The sequence below is a fragment of the Heptranchias perlo genome, chromosome 3 (assembly GCF_035084215.1).
Source record: "Heptranchias perlo isolate sHepPer1 chromosome 3, sHepPer1.hap1, whole genome shotgun sequence".
Lineage (NCBI taxonomy): Eukaryota > Metazoa > Chordata > Chondrichthyes > Hexanchiformes > Hexanchidae > Heptranchias > Heptranchias perlo.
Window position 1 is genome coordinate 105,422,500 of NC_090327.1, and position 23,254 is coordinate 105,445,753.

The 23,254-nt window shown below is 42.2% G+C and overlaps 1 protein-coding gene across 3 annotated transcripts in view; it reads left to right on the forward strand.

The window, feature by feature from the left end:
• Nucleotides 1–23,254, forward strand: part of LOC137318799 (coiled-coil domain-containing protein 102A-like) — a 533,993-nt gene that overhangs the window by 351,183 nt on the left and 159,556 nt on the right. For all 3 annotated transcript variants that reach the window (XM_067981441.1, XM_067981440.1, XM_067981442.1), the window contains exon 8: nucleotides 17,674–17,777. In XM_067981441.1, coding sequence (XP_067837542.1) covers nucleotides 17,674–17,777 — 104 coding nt within the window. The remainder of the gene's footprint in view (nucleotides 1–17,673; nucleotides 17,778–23,254) is intronic.

The window sequence follows — 23,254 nt, forward strand, 5'->3', positions numbered from 1 at the left end:
TCCTCCCCCTGTAACCCTCTCTGCTGCAGTTGCAGCAGATAACGGTTATTCTGCACCCCCTCGCTGGCGAGTACTGAAGTGCTCCCCCAGATCTATCCAGGCATCTGAAGCATATCTTCAGCATTCCTATGGCTTGTTCAGTGACAGAACTGGTGATCATGTGACTCTGGTTGTACCGCTGCCGTGCTTCATCGGTGGGGTTTCTCACAGGTGTCGTGAGCCGTGTCTGCACGGGGTATCCCTTGTCTCTAAAGAGCCAGCCCTTAAGTCTGTCTTCTGTGTGGAAGTGGTCCGGGATGTTGGACTCGTCCAAAACAAATGAATAATGACAGCTACCAGGAAATCTGGCACACACCTGCAGAAATCTCTTACTGTGGGCACACTTTTGGTTTATGAACTGTCCTGGCTCACTTGCAGGTCCTCGGATTGCCACGTGTGTGCAATCAATTGCACCCTGCACCTGTGGGAAGCCAGCCAGAGAGTGGAAACCCACTGCCCTCTCAGTCTGGCTGATGTCGGCGTGGGGAAGTTGAGTAGTCGGATGCCCTGGCAAACAAGCCATCCATCACCTGTCGTATACACTTATGTGCAGATGACTGACACACCCTGGACATGTCACTGGTGGCGCACTGGAAGGGTCCGGAGATGAAGAAATTGAAGGCAGTGGTGACTTTAACTGCGATGGGCAACACGTGACAACCAGGCCCAGCTGAGAGCAGGTCTGCATGAAGGAGCGTGCAGATGTCTGCGACCACCTGCCGACTCATTCTCAGCCTGCGTGGGCACTGCTCCTCAGAGAGGTCCAGGAAGCTCAGCCTCTGTCTGTAGACCCTCTCACGTGGGTTGTGCCTCCTGCAACCTCAGCCCCTCTATTGGTCTTCTCTCTGCTCTTATCCAGGTCCTTGTAGCGCACCTCAGTCTTGTGCACCTGCAGATCCCAGAACTGCACACCGTGCCTGCCGCGGATGGTGATGTTCCTCCTCCTCTTTAGATGAACTGTGGAATAGATCCATTGCACCCCCACCCTCTCCACACCTGATCTTGTTAGTTTGAGAGGGTCCAAAATATTGATAAACTTGTCTGAACACAAGTCTCAGCAAAGAAATCTCAGTCTAAACACAAAGAACTCCCAGCTAAACGATTGTCTGAGAGAACTGATTGCTCTGCTGCAACAACTGACCTTTTATTGAGATGTGTCAATTACTGGTTTAAAGGTCCAAATGAGCTTTGGCTGAAACTTGTCTCCATTTCAAGGGTGTATTTCAAAAGCCATTGGAGACACGTTCAGGAGAAGTTAAATCCGTTTCTGTTTCAGAATAGACAAAAAGCTAAGTACCTCAAATGTTTAAACTTAACTGGACCAGCCACATAAATACTGTGGCTACAAGAGCAGGTCAGAGGCTGGGTATTCTGCGGCGAGTGACTCACCTCCTGATTCCCCAAAGCCTTTCCACCATCTACAAGGCACAAGTCAGGAGTGTGATGGAATACTCTCCACTTGCCTGGATGAGTGCAGCTCCAACAACACTCAAGAAGCTCGACACCATCCAAGATAAAGCAGCCCGCTTGATTGGCACCCCATCCACCACCCTAAACATTCACTCCCTTCACCACCGGCGCACTGTGGCTGCAGTGTGCACCATCCACAGGATGCACTGCAGCAACTCGCCAAGGCTTCTTCGACAGCACCTCCCAAACCTGCGACCTCTACCACCTAGAAGGACAAGGGCAGCAGGCGCATGGGAACAACACCACCTGCACGTTCCCCTCCAAGTCACACACCATCCCGACTTGGAAATATATCGCCGATCCTTCATTGTTGCTGGGTCAAAATCCTGGAACTCCCTTCCTAACAGCACTGTGGGAGAACCGTCACCACACGGACTGCAGCGGTTCAAGAAGGCGGCTCACCACCACCTTCTCGAGGGCAATTAGGGATGGGCAATAAATGCCGGCCTTGCCAGCGACGCCCACATCCCGTGAACGAATAAAAAAAATTTTAAAAAATTGCCCCTTTAACTATCGGCCTATTGCTTTAAGTGGGGATGGGACTTCCAGGTTCCCGTTGTGCGCTTGCATCCTAACGTGCCTGGGTTAAACCCGGAAGTGGGCGCGTTGGAGCCGGAATGTGGTCCCGCTCCAAAAAGCAACTATTTTTACTGCTCACCTTCCCCCAACTCGCTTGTTCTTGGGGGTTAAAATGACTCCCATTAGATCAGCTTCCACACATATAGCACCCATCAACCCTGTTCTCTCTGACCTACATGAGCACCCAACACTTAAAATTTAAAGCTTTTGTCCTTGTCTTTAAATCCCTCCATTGCCTCCCTCCTCCCAGTCTCTGTAACTCGTCCAGCCCTACCACCAACCCCCCCCCCCCACCCCACTGCCATACTCTGTGTCCCCCTGACTCTGGCCTGTTGCACATTCATGCCCAATTCCCTTCACCCTACTATTGACGGCCTTGTCTTCAGCTGCCAAAGTCACACTGTCTGGAACTTCCTTCTTAAACCCCACTGCATCACTACCTCCCTCCCCTCCTTTCAACCCCCTGATAAAACTCACCTCTTTGACCAAGCTTATGGCCACAGCTCCTAATCTCTCCTTCTTTGACAGTGACTGTTCTTACTCACACATTTGTGGCGTTCCTTGGGACATTTCTCTACATTGAAGGTGCTATATAAAGGCAAGTTGCTGTTGATAATCCGGAAACTATATACAACTCTGACGCTCAGTAGGGGGGTATCAACCATTATTGATTTTCTTTCCACTTGATAAACTGAGCGACAGGATATGGCAGTGTGGATGAAGATCATCTGTGCAAGCTAGCTGCTAATGGCACAAAGATCTTAAAGAAACGTTATAGTTGAGTGATTCGCCTTCTCTCACTGAGGGGATTCTATTTTATGTGGAAGTTAAACAAATTCAGTAGGCTGATTTGTGACTAATACAACATGAATGATAGAAACTTCTAAACTGGCTTTTATCTCAGCCAGATTTTTATTGTCAGCCTGCCTTCTCCTAGTTAGATTGCTAGAATTATATGCTTCACCTACCCCTTTTGTGAATCTGTATCCTATACTAGCATGAAACCTGCTGGATCATTTGCTACGGCCTTTTTAATTACTAAATTCCAACGCTACCTCTCACTGCAAGACGCTATTGTTATCAAATGTGCGGCATTGTGAGTGATGGTCCATGACTGGTTGGAATTGGCTCCACTGTTATGTGGTTCAGATTAAGCTATTATTCAATGTGGGATCCAATTCTCAAAATGTTAACAGTTTTCTTTGCTTTGTGTTTTCCCTTAGGATTAGGTCATTTTCCTGCGACAAAGCGAACTGAGGGAATGTAACCCCTGTAATGGAGTTTGGATCAAACTCTGAATCGTGTGTTGTTCCACTTGTGAAAGTTTTTCTTTTAAGCAAGTAAATGACAGACCCATTCCACTCTGTGTTTGTTCCGAACATATTCAGGCCACCAGTTTAAACACTTCTGGTGCCTGGCTCATTCTCTGCATTTTGAATACTTTATTGAAACTTGATTTTTTAAAAAAAGTCAAGTAACCTGCTTCCACTTAGCAGCTCAAATGTTGGTTGTCGCCAGTGGGTGAACAATTAATATGAGATGGATGCAAATGGCACAGTCACATCACTTAACTCTAATTGATGTATTACCTACCAACATTGTAGGAAAGCCCCAGGTGTCTGAGAACAAAACTTGTGTTTTGCTGCAAACATTAGGACAAAAATTGACCGCGAGGTAAAGATTTCAATGAAATGCAGATGTTTAAGAATAGGATTCATTGTCACGAGGGATTGATTAGTGCACTGGGTTAGCGCACTCTCCTTGCATTTCTGGGATCTGGGTTTGAATTTGTTTAAAAATTAATGGGGTGAGAGTCACTTCTCTCTGTAAGGTAAGATGATTTTTGACAGGCTCAACTCCGTTCCTAGTGGGCTTAGGTCTACAATACAAAACTGCCCGCAGTTTGGCAAAACTTGGCAATCTTTCTGAGGGTCCGCAGGAGGACTAGTGTGAGAAGTGGAAAAAAAATCACAGAATAGCAGGGATTGCTCAACAGCGATTTTAGTTGAACCACATTGTGGAAGCAAAGTAAAGTCATTTCTTTCCTACAACTAGCCTGTTATCTACCAATCTGGGAGTTCTTGATGTTTACACTTGAGCCCCGATTTTAACTCGGGCAGGCTTTTCTTTAGCTTTAAATCTGTAAAAATATATTCAATTCTATTTTATTTTTAAGGTGTAAGTTGAAAATGCTTTTCACCCCTGTTTTTTTCTGAGCTCTGGACTATCTTATCATCCATTTTGGAAGTGAATGCAACCATTTATGGGCCAGAACCTTGAAGATTGACATGGCCACATTAAAATTACTTGACCAAGTCAACCTTTGTTGTGACTGTCTTGTCGATTGAGTTATCACATCTTCACCTCTGTTGGCTAAAATCATCTGTTGGACATGGAAGAGTTAATACAGTAAATATTATTCAATATTTATTGTAAGTAAATTCTATATTTTTCTAAAATTAAAAAAAAAATCCATTTATTAGCTTATGATAAAAGCCCATGAGTTTCTTGACACTAGCCAAAAATAGATATTCCATTCCGTTGTGCCAGTTACACAGGTGCAGCGTGGATGCAGCAATTGGAAAATTGGTTAAGTAGACCTTAGTCATGTTTTGAACCTGATTCCTTCTGCACGTGGTTTTCCATCTGACTGCATTTTGTGTGCCAGAGTACCAGCATTTTGTGCCTTAGCCTTTCTAAAACCCGAGGCTACATTCAGAAATAGTTAAAGGCAAACTTAGTCCAATTTCCAGTCTTTGACACTGGGTTTGCACTTTTTGCTTTCAAAGTCCATTTTGAATGGGTGCAAGGGAAGCTCCATTTGTATAGGAACCTTTAAAAAGGAATAAGTATCATATGTATTTTCTTATAGTTGCAATTCTTATGGTACATTTTAATTATGTACTGTTTTTATTAGAGTTTGATCAATATTTTTGAATTTTTTATTTAATAATATATATTTTTGGAATAATTTTGTTTTAAAACATCACACAAAAGTACAACTATAATAACTTGCATTTGTATAGCTCCTTTAATGTAATGAAATGTCCCAAGGCACTTCACAAATAGATATAAGAAAACAGGTACCAAGTCGAGAAATGCAAAGAATAGGAGGTTATGACCGTAAGATTGGTCGAAGGAATAGGTTTTAAGAAGCTTTTTAAAGGTGGAGAGGAGGAGTTACTGGGGAGGGAGTTCTAGAGACTAGAACGTGGTTGTTTGAAGGTTGGGGTGGAAGAAGTTGGTTGCCCAAGAGATGGGAGGAACAGAGCATTTGGGAGGGGATTGCAGAGAAAGGGAGGAGTGAGGTTATGGAAAGATTTGTAAATGAGGATGATGATTTTAAATTTAATGCATTTGGAGATGTAGATCAGCAAGGACTGAGGTGATGGGCCATTGGAACTTAGAGCAGGACAGGGTACTAGTGACAGAATTATAGACAAGTTTGAATATATGGCAGGTAAAAAAATGTGAAGCCAGCAAGATAAGTGTTGGAATAGACAACGCTGGAGGTGACAAAGGCCATGTATAAGGTTTTTAGCAGCGGAGGTGGAAGTAAGCAGTCTTGATGATGAATAGGATGTGGGGTTTAAACAGGAATGCTAGCCAGAGTGCATGGCCGGGGATGAGAATAGAGTTGGTGGTAAGGGAGCAGAATTTATGGCAAGGGCTGAAGGGAATGGTTTGTTTTTTTCAGATGTTGAGCTACAGGAAATTGTGACTGATCCAGGACTTGATGTTGGCTAGGCATTCTGACAGAATTGAGGCAGTGGAGGGTCAGAGCTTGTGGAAGCTGGCGCCGTGCCTGCAGATGATGTTGCTAAGAGGCAGCATGTAAATAATGAAGGAGAGGGATCAAGAATAGATCCTTGTGGGCCCCAGAGGTGGCCTTGCTGGGGAAAGGAACAGAAGACATTCCTGGATGTGCACTGGCTTCGTTTGGATAAGTAGGAATGGAACCATGCAAAGGCAGTTCCATGGAGCGGGAGGGAGGTTGAGAGGTGCTGGAGGAAGATAGTGTAATAAATGATCATCTGCTCAGTCAACAGAAAACAAAGTGTAAGTAAAGCATTTAAATGGTTTCAGCAGGACAGGAACAGATGAAAAAGGAAAGCACATGAAAAGGAGTTTATCCATTGCCAACTTTTATTGGAGTTTAGGGAGCCACAAGGTACCTAGATGCAAGCTGAGGCCACAACATTGGTCCACCTCATGTAAAATGAGAGATTACCTCTAATTATTTAAATAAAAGATTTTTTTAATACAGCACTTCAAAAAAAGGTAGCATTTTTAGATATGATGGTACATAAAATTTACATTTTATGAAGATATCCTTACATCCATCCTTTTAACTTTGAAAGCTAATAACTTCTCACAAGATTACAAGATAAATATAGATGAGGAAGATTTTGTTCAGGAAGAAAAATTAATAGTCTCCCTCATTCAACTGGCTCATGAATTGGTCTTAAGGTTTTTGCCTCCACTAACCTGCCCAGAAATCCATTCTGAATGTTAATTATTTTTTGTGTGAAGTAATTCTCCATGGTATCAGTTCTAAGTTTGTCCTTTACCAGTTTGAACCTATGCTTTCTTGTCCTACTGTAATGATTTACATTAAAATAATGCTCTGGGTTTAACTTTTCTCGACCATTTAATATCTTTCATACTTCTGTAAGGTTCTCCCTGAGTTGCCATTTTTCAAAGCTAAAGAGCCCCACTTTTTCTAAGCTAACCTTGTAGTTTAGTCCTCTGATACAGGAATTAGCCTGTTGGCATTCTCTATACCATTAACTATTTCTTTAGCATTCAGAGAATACCTTCTGTTTTTTCTTTCCAGTGTGCAGAGCCTTGCACTTTTCTGTAATTATCACTACTACGTAAGCTATAAGCTTACTTATTAAATTACACTTGTAAAACAAGTCAACACGTGACACTGTGAACTTTGCATAGCGTACTGAATGTATTGTTGTCATATAGTTCCAATGAAATATTCATGGCATGGCATCGTGTGCACGCAATGAATGTCAGAAGCTTGTTCATTAATAGCTGTCATCTGATAGCAGCCTGGAGGAACGTAAACCACCGGCTCTACCAGCTTTTAGGTGACGATTGTCCACTCGCACTGAGGATTCGTGCTGTGCAAAGTGATGCATTTCTACATTTCAGTGTTATTCATTATCCTACAATGGGCTTGGGAATCTGATTTAAATATTTAAAGAAGGTTCCTGCCTGTTCCAGGTGGGAACACTGGCTGCCCATTTCAAGGCTCGTTCAAAAATCAAGTCAGGCGGACCTCAGGTGGAAAGTGGGCAGGACTTTTAAAAAAAATTGGCTGTATAAACGGGGTAGTAGGCATAAGAAAATTGGCCTCATTGTCACCCCTTTTCTTTGTCTTCCATTGCAGTAAACTATTTCCCTGCTGACAGTCAGGTGTGGATGACCTACACCTCTATTAAGAGTGCTTTGAATCTAGCTGCCGGGAAGTATGCAAAAGCAAACTGGGATGATTCTCCCTTGGTTCTTCCTCCTTGTAAGGAGTAATTGGGCTCTGCTCAGTATCTGCTTATTGTGGTTCCTTCCCATGGTGTAGAGGAGTATGGTTATGAATATGCACTCTACCACTCTGCAGTTTAGTGCATTGGGACTACATCAAATGCACCATTATATTGCCCACTTCATATCTACTACTTTTGTAGTAGAAATGACCAAAAACAAATAGATAGCAGAATTTTTTTCGATGTATATGTAATGTCTGGAAAACCGGATCATTTAAATGTAGATTCACCACCCCCCGCCAAAAAAATTGGCACCAAATATTCTGTTAAGGAAATTGAACGTTTATGTTTCCATTATTTTTGTCCAACTCCAGGTGGTTCCACTATCAGCACACCTTCCATTCTGAATCAAACACCTTTTTTAATGGAGTAAATCAATCTTAGATTTTACGGGGTTTAAATTTTTAAACCAGGCGCGGGGGTCACGGTGCGCGATTAACCCGTGCCCTGTAATTGAGATGCAGGCAGCACGTAACATTTGTGCTGCCTGGTGACTTACCTGATAGCTGCAAACAGCCACGCCTGGCTGCGCTGTTGAGTGGCTGCTCATCAGATATCGCGTGAGTGGCTAGCATCATGTAAAGGTAGTCTGTGCCTCTTAGAGGCAGCCCGCACCTCTTATTTGCAAAATATAAGTTACGGGTCCGCACGGAGTCTGAACGGAGATCAGGCATCACACACGTGAAACACAGATGCAGGTCCCGTCCTTATGTTTACAAACTGTTGAGTTATGTTAAAACATTGAATAAAGGTTGCACACTACTAAATCCCACATCCTCCAATCTGCACACCAGACCTTTCCAATCTGCCGATCTGAATTTGTATCGGGCCTGAGAGAGAGCATGCATCAAGGTTCTCTGCTGATGCACTAGAGGCCTTGGTGCAAGAGGTGAACAGAAGGAGGGGCATCCTATATCCGCAGTGGGGCAAGAGGCAGTGGGAGGCAGTAGGGGGTGAAGTCAATACCAGACGCATAGCACCATGAACATGGATGAAATGCAGGAAGAAATTCAATGCTTTGACATGAGTGGTCAAGGTGAGTAAAGTCAACTGTCAAGTAGCATCTCCTACCAACTGCACCATTAGCTGCATCCACTGCTCCACAAATTACACCCCCCATCACCCACGTACCAACAAACTCTTTCAATCAGTACTCAACTCTTCCAATCAGATGCTTCCTCTCACCCTCACACATTCCCACTGTTGCAAGCCACACACCCACAATTCACAGGTCACACACACTGGCAGCTATTCAACCGTGACAGGCACATCAAGCAAACATCTTATAGGACACTCACCGACATACGTCCCCCTTTCTTGCAGGAGAAGGTGGCGCATAACCGGAGGCAGCAAGTGGCAGTGGCTCCATGGAACATGAATCTGCTGTCCTCTCTCAGGATGACAACATTCTTGCCCCACCTCTGCCCTTCCGCCAGTGCCCTTGCTGTTATCTGTCAGCTAGCCAGCCCACTCCCTGTAGAGTATTGAAACTTTATTATAGGAACATAGGAAGATAGGAACAGGAGTAGGCCATTTAGCCCCTCGAGCCTGTTCCGCCATTCAATGTGATCATGGTTGATCTGTGACCTAACTCCATATACCCACCATGGCCCCCTGTAATTCCACTGGTTAACAAAAATCTATCAATCTCAGATTTAAAATTAGCAATTAATCTAGCATCAACTGCTGTTTGCAGAAGAGAGTTCCAAACTTCTACCACTCTTTGCATGTAGAAGCGTTTCCTAATTTCACTTTTGAAAGTCCTGGCTCTAATTTTTAGGCTATTTCCCCAAGTCCTTATATTCAAGAATGGTAGACCTCCAAAAACAAGTACAAATGCATCAGCAGCCAGAAGCAATAATCCAGCAACTAACCGGTAAATCCTGCAAGGTCCCTTTAAATAGGGCTGGTTGGGGGATCCTTCTTGTTGTTTACGACCTGTTCAGCTGTGCGAGGTGAAGACCGGGCATTGGCTGGAGCATTGAGTTCCAAAATCACATCCGTCCCTTCAAATCAGCATTGCTCACTGATCTACCGCATATTCTCCCTACTTTACATGCTGCCGCCTTTCGTTATATACTCGTGCGCAATAGCCTTTACCAAACTGACATCCGGCGCACGTCACTTTAGAAATGTGTGCCCGCATTCCGGACACCATTTTGGGTCCTTAGGAGACCACGTAGAGCCTACAAAATAGACGGTACTCTGCCCAATTTATAGTCCTATCTGTTTACCTCCTCATGAAGAAGTTCATACTAAATCGATTTTCATGTAAATAGATGAGATTTCCTTATGAGAAAATGCATTTATTATTATACAGTCAAATTTTCCACCATGTGTTGAACTATTCATTTTAGAAGTAATTCTACAATAATCTTGACAAGAGTATACCTGAGAGCCTCATTGTTATTCATTATTGAGGATCCAGGCACAGAGGAACAGAGGGAAATTCCTACTAGAGGAAAATTATCACATTATAACCAAGAGTTTCAAGTAGTTAATATGAGAATCACACTCTTCAGAATAAGACCACAGTAAAAAATGAGTGGTGTTAATGACTGGAATACTGAATGCTCTCCTAATAAAACTCAGAGATAGATTTTAGAATGTCAAACCAGGTTCGACAATTGTAAACAATTTTACAACACCAAGTTATAGTCCAGCAATTTTATTTTAAATTCACAAGCTTTCGGAGGCTTCCTCCTTCGTCAGGTGAACGATGTGAAAATGAAATCCTCGAAATGAAATCGCATTTATAATTCACAGAACAATGCTTGGTGAGTACAGACAGTTTTTTCAACTGCCCGTTGCCAAGGCAATCAGTGTGCAGACAGACAGGTGTTACCTGCCAGGTCTCACAGAATATACAAATCACCAAAAAAAAACAACAAACAAAAAAAAACAGAGATAGAGAGGTAGAAACATAGAAAAGACAGCAACTGACCCGTTATATTAAAAACAGATAACATTTGTTCGCTGGTGGGGTAACGTGTAGCGTGACATGAACCCAAGATCCCGGTTGAGGCCGTCCTCATGGGTGCGGAACTTGGCTATCAATTTCTGCTCGACGATTTTGCGTTGTCGTGTGTCTCGAAGGCCGCCTTGGAGTACGAAACCAGGTTCAGTCATTCAGACACAGATATAAATAGAAATACAGCGTGCAAGGTTCTTCAATGGCTAAGTTGTTAACGGCAGTATGTGACTATGCCACACTGACCAAGAAGATCAATGGCTCAATCCCTAGACGTGGCCAGGGTGGCAATAGAGGTGCTACAATCGCCTTCAGTGCCCTGGAGCTGTGGAGGAGAAAATTAGCCTGGGTTTCCTCTGCTGACTTCAATTCAGTGACCCCTTTGCTGGAAAGTATACATGTGTGAATATCTGGTGAGGACAGACAGATCAGGCTCAGTTGTGATGTCCCTCGCAGTCAAACAATGTACCAATACTCACTGTCTAAGGTTACGCATGAAGAAGGCCATGGGTCGGGACTGGAGTGCAACTGGCATCTGTGGCTATTAGCACAGGTCCTAATGCCTGCTCGTCAACCTACAGTGCACTTTCATTATATTATAATGTGCACTGTGTTTAAATGGTGTAATATAATATATAAATGATTGCACATTGGTATACGAGGGTTTGAAGATATGGTACCCGACAAGGTAATTTCTGAGTTTGATGTTTGCCATCTGGGTTGGTGAAAGTCTGATTCTGTTGAACATATGATGGTGCGGGGTCCATGTTTTCAACTGCAGTAAAACGCATGAGTAATATCTGTCACTTTATTTTAACTTTCACTGATGCATTACCGCCACAATGTTACCTGTCCCTCCTCCACATGGGAGTACACGCTCTGGAGAAACACCACAATATGGCTGCATATCCTCCCCTTAATTCATGCATCGTTTCCTACAAATAAACCCCTACTATAAAATTAGGAACTAAATACTCCTTCCACTGGGTCTCCTGTAACATGATTCCTCGCTACTAAAGCTATATAAGAATTCATTTTAAAAGATTGCAAAAACTAATGTAGTTTCAGATAATCCAAGCTCAGGTCTATCTTCACAATAAAGTGCATTAGATGCAGTGCTGGGAAGATCCCTGGTGTCAGAGAAGAATGACTCGATAGGCTAGAGCTCTTAAAAAGGCATGATGTGGAGATGCCGGTGATGGACTGGGGTGGACAAATGTAAGGAGTCTTACAATACCAGGTTATAGTCCAACAGCTTGATTTGAAATCACAGGAAAGCTCCGAAAGCTTGTGATTTCAAATAAAGCTGTTGGACTATAACCTGGTGTTGTAAGACTCCTTACTCTTAAAAAGGGATATCTTTAGGAAGACTTATGAAGGTATATGAGATACTTAGTGGGATAAACTTTCAAATACGCTAGGGGAGCAGGAGAAGATGGTTCAGGTTCAGGTTCAGGGTTATGAAGGACAAATTTAGGACAGAGCTCAGGAAGCATGATAGGGGGTGATCAACCACTGAAATGGTTGCCAGGAAAGATGGTTTAGGCCAGCAGGACCCCGGACTCATTTAAGAAACAGATGTTGAAAGAGGAAAATGGTTGGATTGGTATTCTGGTTTACACTCTAGTTTACAATAGTACTGAGTGCTCTTGCCCATGCAAGTTGACAATCTTTTAGTACAATTGATCAGTAGGAGTTGTGTTTTAATTTGGCATTGTTGAATTGCTACTATTATCAGAATATGCAAAATAAAATGTAAATAATTTAAAAATTCAATTCCAAGAGGACTGACACATCTGCTGAGTACCACGACCACCATATGGGCAGTTTTCTGTGCATCTGCAGCATGACACCCTCTTATGGCATACCCCCTCCCAATTCTTTCCTTTTCCAGAATATGGTATGAAGACCAACATAATAAGCTCACTACTGCTGACCTGGAGACAGAGGGAATTAGCCAGAGACAACTAGATTTAGGGGTTAACGTAAATCCTGAGTAATATGGTGCTCTATAAGTGTGCCATCTTTAAACAAAACAAATTGAAAAAAACTGTTCTAAGTGTGCAGTAAACAAAGATAATATGGAATGAAGACCAATAATTCAGTTTGTTGGGATGCATCAGCATGGGGCCTGTCTATTAGGTATTCCTAATGTGTTCATCAAGCTTCTGTAAAGCTTAAAACAGGACTGTTTCTCCAGGCACAGCCATCGGCAACACAGTAACTATAGTTCCATGCTGCCAAGGTCAATAGACTTTATAATTAACAAATAAATCAATATTAAGAGTGTACACATATTGCTAACCTACATACCCATCAAAAATTCTTACCGTTAAAAAAAAATGTTGATTGGAATCAAAAGGAATCTTATTTTTCACAGGAGAAGTCCACTGGCCAATTTTGCCTGCTCATTCAATTAACTCTCGCCTGCAAGGTTATCTCTATAATTTATAAAACTTAATAACCACTTATCTTTTGCCTTTCAGTTATCTGACTTGTTCTCAATCTAAATGTACAAAATAGATGTTAATTTTGTCTGAATTTACATCTACCTGATATTGTTTCTCTTGCTGGTTCACAACCCCTTCAGCTATGTAATGTGAAGCAGGGAAGCAAAAAAAACATGACCACTGCTGCCCAAACTGTTCCTTCCCACCCATAATTAGCTTGCCATCCCACATAGTTTATTTTTATTAGGATAACTTATTTGGTCTCCTGCTTGCTTCTGTACTGGTGGGAAAACATAGGATTCATCAGTGGAGTTCACAATGTCCATTTATTCCACATGCCTTTAAATTGGCTTAGATCTCACCCCAAAGATTGAGCTGAATTTGTGGAGTTACAATAGTTTGGTATGTGAAGTTGATTGAATTGGTTTGTGAATCCCACATTCGTTTTGGACAGCAAATGAAGCTTGAGTTGGTCCACCTAGATTTTTAATTGACTAAAGGAGAACTATGTTGAAAAAAAAAGCAGCTGGCAAACCATTTTTATTGTCAGTGATGTCAGACTTGTCGACATTGTGAAAATTCTATGTCTGAGATCTTTATTTGCAAGTCAGCTGCGTACCCCAAGTGTTGCCTTGTGCTAAAAACATAAACATCGTAAAAAGTGGCAGACTATCTTTGTAGCATGGAAATTACTGGGAAGGGGTGGTCTCACACTGGGAAAGTTAGATGCTGACTATAGTATGAAAGTAGTTGTTCCCAAAGTTACCTTTTAAGAAAAAATAAACTCTAGTAGTCCGTTTATTAGCTTTAATTTGACTGGATACTACATTAACCTGGAGCACGGGCAGCTTTGTGCTTTTGGATTCACTTGTCGCATGTTAATGATTGAGAATAATTTCGGACTGGACCGGACAAAAACTATTTCAGTCCATTTGGCTAGTGCCGAATTTCAAGAAATCACATGCTATCTCATCAGGTATTGCCGATCATTAAAAGTCATTGATGGTCAGAGGCCAGTGAGCGGGCCTCCTTGCATGCATTTGAATACCACGCCTTTCCCGACTTAACATGGAAAGAAGCAGATGGTAAAAAACATGCTTTCATGTTGTTATGAAAATAGAGCAAATACTGCACTGCCACAGTGGAGTACATGGGAAGGGAGGACACAAGACTTTATCTCACTCCTTCATCGACTGATGGGGCAGAGTCAGATTCTGACCAGTTGGATACTGAAGTCGAATCTGAGATAAAAGAGAACCCATTAGAAGAGACCTGCGGTACAATCCTGGTCACGGCACCCAGTTATGACTCTGCAATGAAGGAACTGCCAAATAACTGGTATGAAGTGGCCATCACAGAACTGTCCCCTAAATTTGGCAGAGAACACTGGGTGTGGCATAGCCTATCCAGGCATGATAGCAAAGCAAGATTGTTATCCAGGTGAAGGGGAAGGCAGGAAACGGAGTGGAAAATAAAAGAAGAATGGGGTTCCACTTTGCGTCACTAACTTCTCCTGAAGACCAGCAGGAGAAGTCTAGCACCATCTGCCAATGGCAGTAATGCCACAAAGCTCCAGGAATTTGGGAGCAGTAACAGTAGAGACAGTGGCACAGGAGAACATATTGCAGCAGAACCACAGTAGGTCATATCACCGCCTTCCTCGCACTTAAAGAATGGCACTGAGGCAAAGGAGGATTTCTCTCCAAACTTGAGGTGGAAAACTTTATGCTGTTTAAAGGAATGCAGGGACAAGAAATTGGGAGGCGGGGTGGGGGGGGATCATGACAGGTTTAAAGACAAGGCAAGCTGCATGTGGCACTACAGTAATGGGAAAGGTTAAACTATTTGTATGTACAAACAGGTGATGCAGAAGCAGAGGCCCTGATTTTAAATGGGCGGCACACCCGGAGAGTCCAGGGATGTGGAGACCCTGCTGATCTTAACGGTAGAGTATCATTAATATAAAAGTTCCCAGAGTCCTGCCTAACACCCAGTCAGATTCACTAGCTGGCCGGCAGGTGCGAGCGGGAACTTGGCGGCAGGAGGCCACAGAGGCTGGAGGCGATCGGTGGGGCAGGTGGGTTCCACGGTGATTGGTGGGGGGAGGCCAGAGCTGGGGAGGCCCAGCAGACATTGTTGGCCTGATATTACACAGATCCTGAGAACTGCCCATTGGAGGCAGTGCACGTCTCTGTCTTATTGGCTTAATAGGGGTCAACGGCACACAGCCAAAAATGATGAGCTAATAGTTCATATGTCTTTACTAAATTGTCACACTCCTTGCACCCTACCATCAAAATAAAAGCACCTTTAGTGAAGAAAGGGTTCAGTCCTGGGTTGCTCTGCAACATGCACGTTTGTGGTGATTAATTAATTTTAAGGGAAATTAAACCACCATGTAAGAGTGTGGAACGAAGAGTATGACATAAGTCATGAATGAAACATATAAGAGTAAACATTTTGTCCAGTGTAGGAAAGATTGTACAAATAAGACAATTATCACAGTTTGAAATTTCAGTGCAGCAGCAGCGCAGCCTCTGCAAAGATTTCTTTACCAGAGCACTTGTGGACCGCAAGGGGAGGCTGAAATGATTCTTTCCTTGACCCCTTTTCATTTGATCCACTCAGAACATCTCCCATCTTCATCTGAAGTGCCTCTTGCCGGAACCATGACCAGGCCTGTTGTGCCCACAGCACACCACGACAGGGCAGCAACTCTCTGCTGAACCAGGAATTAATCCAACTCTGTTTTTACTGTTTCAACTGAGTCAGTATTTAGTGTTTTATTAGTTTATGCTACGTGGAACAAGTAATTTGCATTGATTGTTAAAGTGAAAATAAGGGTGTGATAAAAGAGCCGACTCTGACTGGTCTTCCATTTCACCGGGGAGATAAAAGTATCACTTTTGATATGCTGAAGTAAGACATCCATTTTTGCCTGCACTGGCTATGGAAATACTGATGAAAACTGCACAAAGGTGAAATGCAGTTAATTTTTTTGTGCTGTACCTGTATAGGAATGGCAGCATCTGTAAAGAAAGGAAGAATGTTAATATTTCAGGCATAGCTCTTCCTTGGAGCCTTCCGATGAAGGACTGTGCCTAAAGCATTAACATTCTTTCTATCTTTACAGATGCTGCCTTGCTTGCTGAGTGTTTCCAGCATTTCAATATTTGTTTCAGATTTCCAGCATCTGAAGAATCTTGTTTCCTGTATAAGAATGTTGCTGTTATTTTCCCATGTGAACTATCTGCTAATTATCAATATACTGGGAGTTGATATATATTAGTACAAAGTTCTCAACAGGAACAGCTTACCTCAAGCATGAGTTTCCCTTATCTAATTGTTCCTTTTAGGCAAATGATGTAGAATGCCTGGAGAATAAATGTTGCTAAGCAAATGGTCCATTACAATATTCCCGTTAACATTGCATTTATTTATTCTCATTGTATTTATTTTTTGCAGTCAGGTATTTTTATTATTTTCTTTTCTTTCCCATTCTTGCTCTCACAGCACCGTGCACTATACCTGGCCAAGGCAGCAGTTATGTAATCTGCTCCCTTGACCTTTGGCACTGCGGCTCTATAACTGGTTATTAGGAAGTGTGCTTGGTGCTTTTTGCACATGGCTGAGGGAAGAATGTCGTAGTCAGCAACAACAAGAGCTTGCACCTTTATAATAATCTTCATGTGGAACAAAGGCTGAGTGTTTTACAAGAGGAAAATCAAGCCAAGCAGGCACCTGGCAGGGTTGGGGCAGAATGGTGGGCCCAGAATAGAGCCATAGAAATGGATTTTCCGAACATTTTTGAAGGAAGGAAAGGTTAAGTGATTTGGAAGAGAGTTCCAAAGAGTCAAAGTGCATGTATTGAAAGAGTGCCTGCCGATGGTGAAGTGCAAGGAGTGAGGAACAAGCATTCATCCAGTCTGAGAAGAAGAGTGCAAACTGGGACAGAAGGCTAGAGGAGGTTGCTCACTGAGATTTTGGAGGGAATTGAATAAGAGGATGAGGATAAGAACTTCCATTTTGTGGCACAACACATTGGGATGCCAATGTATTTCATCAATGTATCACTTGTGTTTGAAAGTACAGACTGAGGAAAAATAGTTCTGAAAATCTGTACAGTTTTATGTTACTGTATATATTGTAATCAGTATTGTGGAGATCTTCAGTTGTACTCATGCTTTCTCGTCATGAGAGGAATTATGATTGTATTTAATGTGCTCTTATGTAACATGTTCAGTTTGCTTCTTTGCATATTTCAAGCTGAATTCTCTTAAAGGGTTAGTGTGACTGTATTAAGCATTTTTTTGGCAGGCTCAGGCCCTGGGAAGCTCCTCTGCTGTCACATTATTGGTTGCTGGAACAAATGCACAAGATCTGTTGAAGCATGAGTTTTATTAATGTCATTTTTATATTTTGATCTTAATATTAAAAATCAAGATTAGAATATAAATTTGGAGTTCCAGCAGATGGTGTATTACACTCTCTATTGTATGCAATATTTGCCTAGGTGACACCTTTCCTTTAAGGTACTGTTTCCTTGTACCTCATTTTCTGTTCTAAACACACACATCTTGTCTTATGCTTTTTATTTCTATTAATGCAGCTGGATGACTCACTGAACCAAATCAGGAAACTGCAGCGTTCCTTAGATGAACAGACGGAATTGAACGACAACCTTCAAGTGCAGTTTGATCACTTGCAGACCAGGTAAGACATCAAGAAGGAACAAAGGAAAGGAGACTGAGCCTCAGTCACTCCGTGTCATTAAACCGATTACTTCCGTGAGGTGTGGGGGGAGAAAAGGTTCAACAAAATTATGGTTTTCATCTCTGAACTTGTTGGGTGACATCATTAAGATAGTGATGTGCAAAGAAAGGACAAGAGTCACAGGCCTAAAATCAAACTGTTTATTAGCTTGATAGGAAATTAAATGGCATCCCCGTACACAGTCACTAAGAGGGTTTCAGGAAATATTTTTTAAGTATTAATATTTTTATGTGTCATCACCCAAGGTCCCTTGCGTGGTGTAAATTTGTACTCACAATCGCACACCATTGAATTACAGATCTCAGTCTTCACACTGTGGGGAAACGGTAAGCAGTTTTACTCTACAAGAAGAGCATGATAAAACAGAGAGGTTGTCTCCTATGCACCTTACTCCGAATGGCTTAGACCGAGGCTAGAGGAAGGTAGTGTACCTGCCCTCTTGTGGTTGATACATGGCCCAGGTAACAGGAGACAAAAATGCAGGGAGGAAGGGGACTATTTCAAATAAAGTATTCTGTCAGGTCAGTTTCAACAAGAAAACATTAAATTTACAGGATACTTTAATATTTACCTCACATCACCAAAACCATTATACATGATGAGGAGGGCTGCTGCTTTACTTAAGGAATCTATGATTTGATTCAGTTCAAACTTTAGTGATTGATGCATTGACAGAGAATGGAACAAAATCCTGTTTAGTTTACTAGAATGTCGAAGTATAAACAGAAAACATGTCTGGTTCCCAATGGATACATTTTATACAACTCAGGAACTCCACATCATACTGTACTTTTGACTCTCTGGGGTAAAATTTGCAAAGTGAGGCTTGGAGCAGAGCCGTACCGAATGTGGTGCTCCCAAATTAACGACCAGAAAATTGGGAGCAGCATGACCCTGAATGCCTGGCGTGCACGCCCGATTCTTCGATCTGAACTTGCTTTTCGTGAGACTCTATTTTAGGCATGCCTCTCTCTCACAAATTTACCATATATTTTCTGTTATTCCAGCTGCAGTGAGTGGCATCTCAGTAGTGAATGAGTTCATCCTTTTGAGGACTCAATAATTTTTTTTAAGTTTGTGAGTAAGCAGGTGTCACTTTTTTGCTATTTTGTGGATGAATAATAGAACAAAAATGCTGACTGTTGCAGAGAACAAATTCTAGACAAGCAGGGTACAGCAGATTCTGCTCTTGCATTATTCTTGGTTGTGTTGCTGAAATGTCATGAAAGGATTTCAAATGGTCAAAGATTATTGTGTATAAGAAACATATTTTCATATCACAGATATGGGGAAGTAGGAATGGAAATAAAATAATAATATAATATCAAAGTGACATTGCAGAGCAGCTCCTAATGATTTTGTTGCCTTTTAAAAATACATTCATTAAATTATTCTTTTTCGGTTGCAACTATCTTACAAGTATTCTATTCTAAATTTAAACACACAATGTCTGCCTGCATGATATGATAAATATCTCTACTTGAGATGTAACCTTAACCCACTGGTGGCAGTTACTTTTGAATTACATGGCCAACCTTGCTTATGGAGATATTTCTCATCTCCTGTGGCTGATTGTGACCTATTCTCTACTGTGTTGTATCTCTGTGGCATCTTTCCTTTACAATGGGTTTTTGTTTTGTAACATGTCCAGGATATGAGTATTTGAACATTTAAAATACATTGCTGAAAAAAGATGTTTCTATTTAAACTGAACTAAAGCACTGCTTTATTAGAACATAAGAACATAAGATATAGGAGCAAGAGTAGGCCATACGGCCCCTTGAGCCTGCTCCGCCAATTAATAAGATCATGGCTGATCTTCGACCTCAACTGCACTTTCGCGCCTGATCCCCATATCCCTTGATTCTCTTAGAGCCTAACAATCTATCGATCTCAGTCTTGAATATACTCAACGACTGAGCATCCACAGCCCTCTGGGGTAGATTCACCACCCTCTGAGTGAAGAAATTCCTCCTCATCTCGGTCCTAAATAACCCACCCCTTATTCTGAGACTATGCCCCCTAGTTCTAGACTCTTCAGCCAGGGGAAACAGCCTCTCCGCATCTACCCTGTCAAGCCCTCTAATTATATGATTGATTATGCTTAAAGTATTTAACTGCTCTTTCTGAAATTTTCCATGGATCATTCAAGTACTTGGGTTCTCAGAAGAGTATTAAATGGATAAGAATGAAAACATATATCAGATTCTGAAACAAGGAGCTGGAAACACATTTTCTGATGGGAGTACATGACTCGGTACATTTTGTTAATATGTTGTTTATGAGTGGTTTAAGGGAAATTCTATCCTGTTTAAAAGTTGAAGTATTTCAGCAGGTTAGTCACCGATGCACATGCCTCACGGCAAGGTGGCTTTTTTCCTCAGGAAAAATTGAACACTGCAATTTTTTCACCACAAGGAAGGTGACAATTTCTTTCTGCAGTGCCTGTGACATAATAGATGTGCAAAATTCATAGGCGAGATGCAAAGGGTTATATTTTATATTGTTGACTTTCCATTATAATGTAAATTAAAACTAGGCACTAATGCGGTTCCTGGTACATTGTGCTGGATAATCTTTAGCCCTTATAACAAGAGTCATAGAATCATACAAAGATATGGTACAGAAGGAGGCCATTTGGCCCATCATGTCTGAGCTGACCGAAAAAGAACTATCCAGCTTAAACCCACTTTCCAGCACTTGGTCCTTAGCCCTGTAGGTTACGGCACTTCAAGTGCACATCCAAGTATTTTTTAAAATGAGTTGAGGGTTTCTGCCTCGACCATCCTTTAAGGCAGTGAGTTCCAGACACCTACCACCCTTTGGGTGAAAAAATTTCTCCTCAGTTCCCCTCTAATCCTTCTTACTTTAAATCTATGCCTCTGGTCACTGACCACTCGGCTAAGGGCAAAAGTTCCTCTCTACCCACTCTATCTAGTCCCATCATAATTTTATATACCTCAATTATATCTCCCCTCAACCTCCTTTGTTCCAAGGAAAACCCCAGCCTATCCAATCTTTTCTCATAGCTAAAATTCTCCAGCCCTGTACACTCTCTAGTGCAATCACATCTTTCCTGTAATGTGGTGACCAGAACTGTACGCAGTACTCAAGCTGTGGCCTAACCAATGTTTTATACAGTTCTAGCATAACCTCCCTGCTCTTATATTCTATGCCTCGGCTAATAAAGGAAAGTATCCCGTATGCCTTTTTAACCACCTTATCTACCTGTCCTGCTACCTTCAGGGATCTGTGGACATGCACTTTGTTTCTCTACACCTTTCAGTATCCTTCCATTTATTATGTACTCCCTTGCCTTGTTAGCCCTCCCCAAATGTATTACCTCACACTTCTCCAGATTGAATTCCATTTGCCACTTTTCTGCCCACCTGACCAGTCCATTGATATCTTTCTGCAGTCTACAGCTTTCCTTCTCATTTTCCCAATTTTTGTATCATCTGCAAACTTTTTGATCAAGCCCCCCACATTCAAGTCCAAATCATTAATGGATACCACAAAAAGCAAGGGACCTAATACTGAGCCTTGCAGAACCCCACAGGTGTTTTTGCGCCTTCCAGTCACAAAAACACCCGTCAACCATTACCTTTTGCTTCCAGTCACTGAGCCAATTTTGGATCCAACTAGCCACTTTCCCTTGGATCCCATGAGCTTTTACTTTTTTGACCAGTCTGCCATGTAGGACCTTGTCAAAAGCCTTGCTAAAGTCCATGTAGACTACATCAAACGCAATACCATCATCGACCCTCCTTCTTACCTCCTCAAAAAATTCAATCAAGTTAGTTAATCACGACCTTGCCTCAACAAATCCACGCTAACCCGTGCCTTTCTAAATGATGATTTATGCTGTCCCTCAGAATTGATTCCAATAATTTACACACCACCAAGGTTAGACTGACTGGCCTATAATTACTCGGTCTATCTTTCTCCCTTTTTAAACAACGGTACAACGTTAGCAGTCCTCCAATCCTCCGACACCATGCCTGTAGCCAGGGAGGATTGGAAAATGATGGTCAGAGCCTCCGCTATTTCCTCCCTTGCTTCTCTTAATAGCCTGGGATACATTTCACCCGGGCCTGGTGCTTTATCTACTTTCAAAAATGCTAGATCTCTTAATACTTCCTCTCTCACTATGTTTATCCCATCCAATATTTCACACTCCTCCTCCTTAACTACAATGTCTACATCTTCTCCCTCTTTTGTGAAGACAGATGCAAAGTATTCATTAAGAAACATACCAACATCTTCTGCCTCCGCACACAGGTTACCTTTTTGGTCTCTAATAGGCTCTACTCTTTCCTTAGTTATCCTCTTGCTTTTTATGTATTTAGAAAACATTTTTGCGTTTTCCTTAATTTTACTTGTCAATATTTTTTCGTCTCCTCTCTTCACTTTCCTAATTTCCTTTTTAATTTCACCCTTGCACTTTCTATGCTCCTGTAAGCTTTCTGTAGTATTGAGCTCTCGGTGTCTGACATAAGCTTTCCTTTTTTACCTTTTCTTACCCTAGTATGCTCCTTGTCACCCAGGGGGCTCCAGATTTGGCAGCCCCACCCTTTTTCTTTGTGGGAACATGTTTACTCTGAACCCCTTGAATCTTCCCCTTGAATGCCTCTCACTGCTCTGACATTGATTTACCTTCAAGTAGCTGTTTCCAGTCCATTTCTGCTAAACCACTTCTCAGCCTAGTAAAATTGACCTTTAAGAACATAAGAACATAAGAAATAGGAGCAGGAGTAGGCCAATCAGCCCCTCGAGCCTGCTCCGCCATTCAATAAGATCATGGCTGATCTGATCCTAACCTCAAATCTAAAGAACACAAGAAGTAGGAGCAGGACCCGGCCACTCAGCCCCTGGGCCCGCTCCGCCACCCACAGGGCCTTGACTGATCCGAACTCAGCTTCATGTCCAATTTCCTGCTCGCTCCCCGTAACCCCTAATTCCCTTTACTTCGAGGAAACTGTCTATTTCTGTTTTAAATTTATCTAATGATGTAGCTTCCACAGCTTCCTGGGGCAGCAAATTCCACAGACCTACTACCCTCTGAGTGAAGAAGTTTCTCCTCATCTCAGTTTTGAAAGAGCAGCCCCTTATTCTAAGATTATACCCCCTAGTTCTAGTTTCACCCATCCTTGGGAACATCCTTACTGCATCCACCCGATCAAGCCCCTTCACAATCTTATATGTTTCAATAAGATCGCCTCTCATTCTTCTGAACTCCAATGAGTAGAGTCCCAATCTACTCAACCTCTCCTCATATGTCCACCCCTTCATCCCCGGGATTAGCCGAGTGAACCTTCTTTGTACTGCCTCGAGAGCAAGTATGTCTTTTCTTAAGTATGGACACCAAAACTGTATGCAGTATTCCAGGTGCGGTCTCATCAATACCTTATATAACT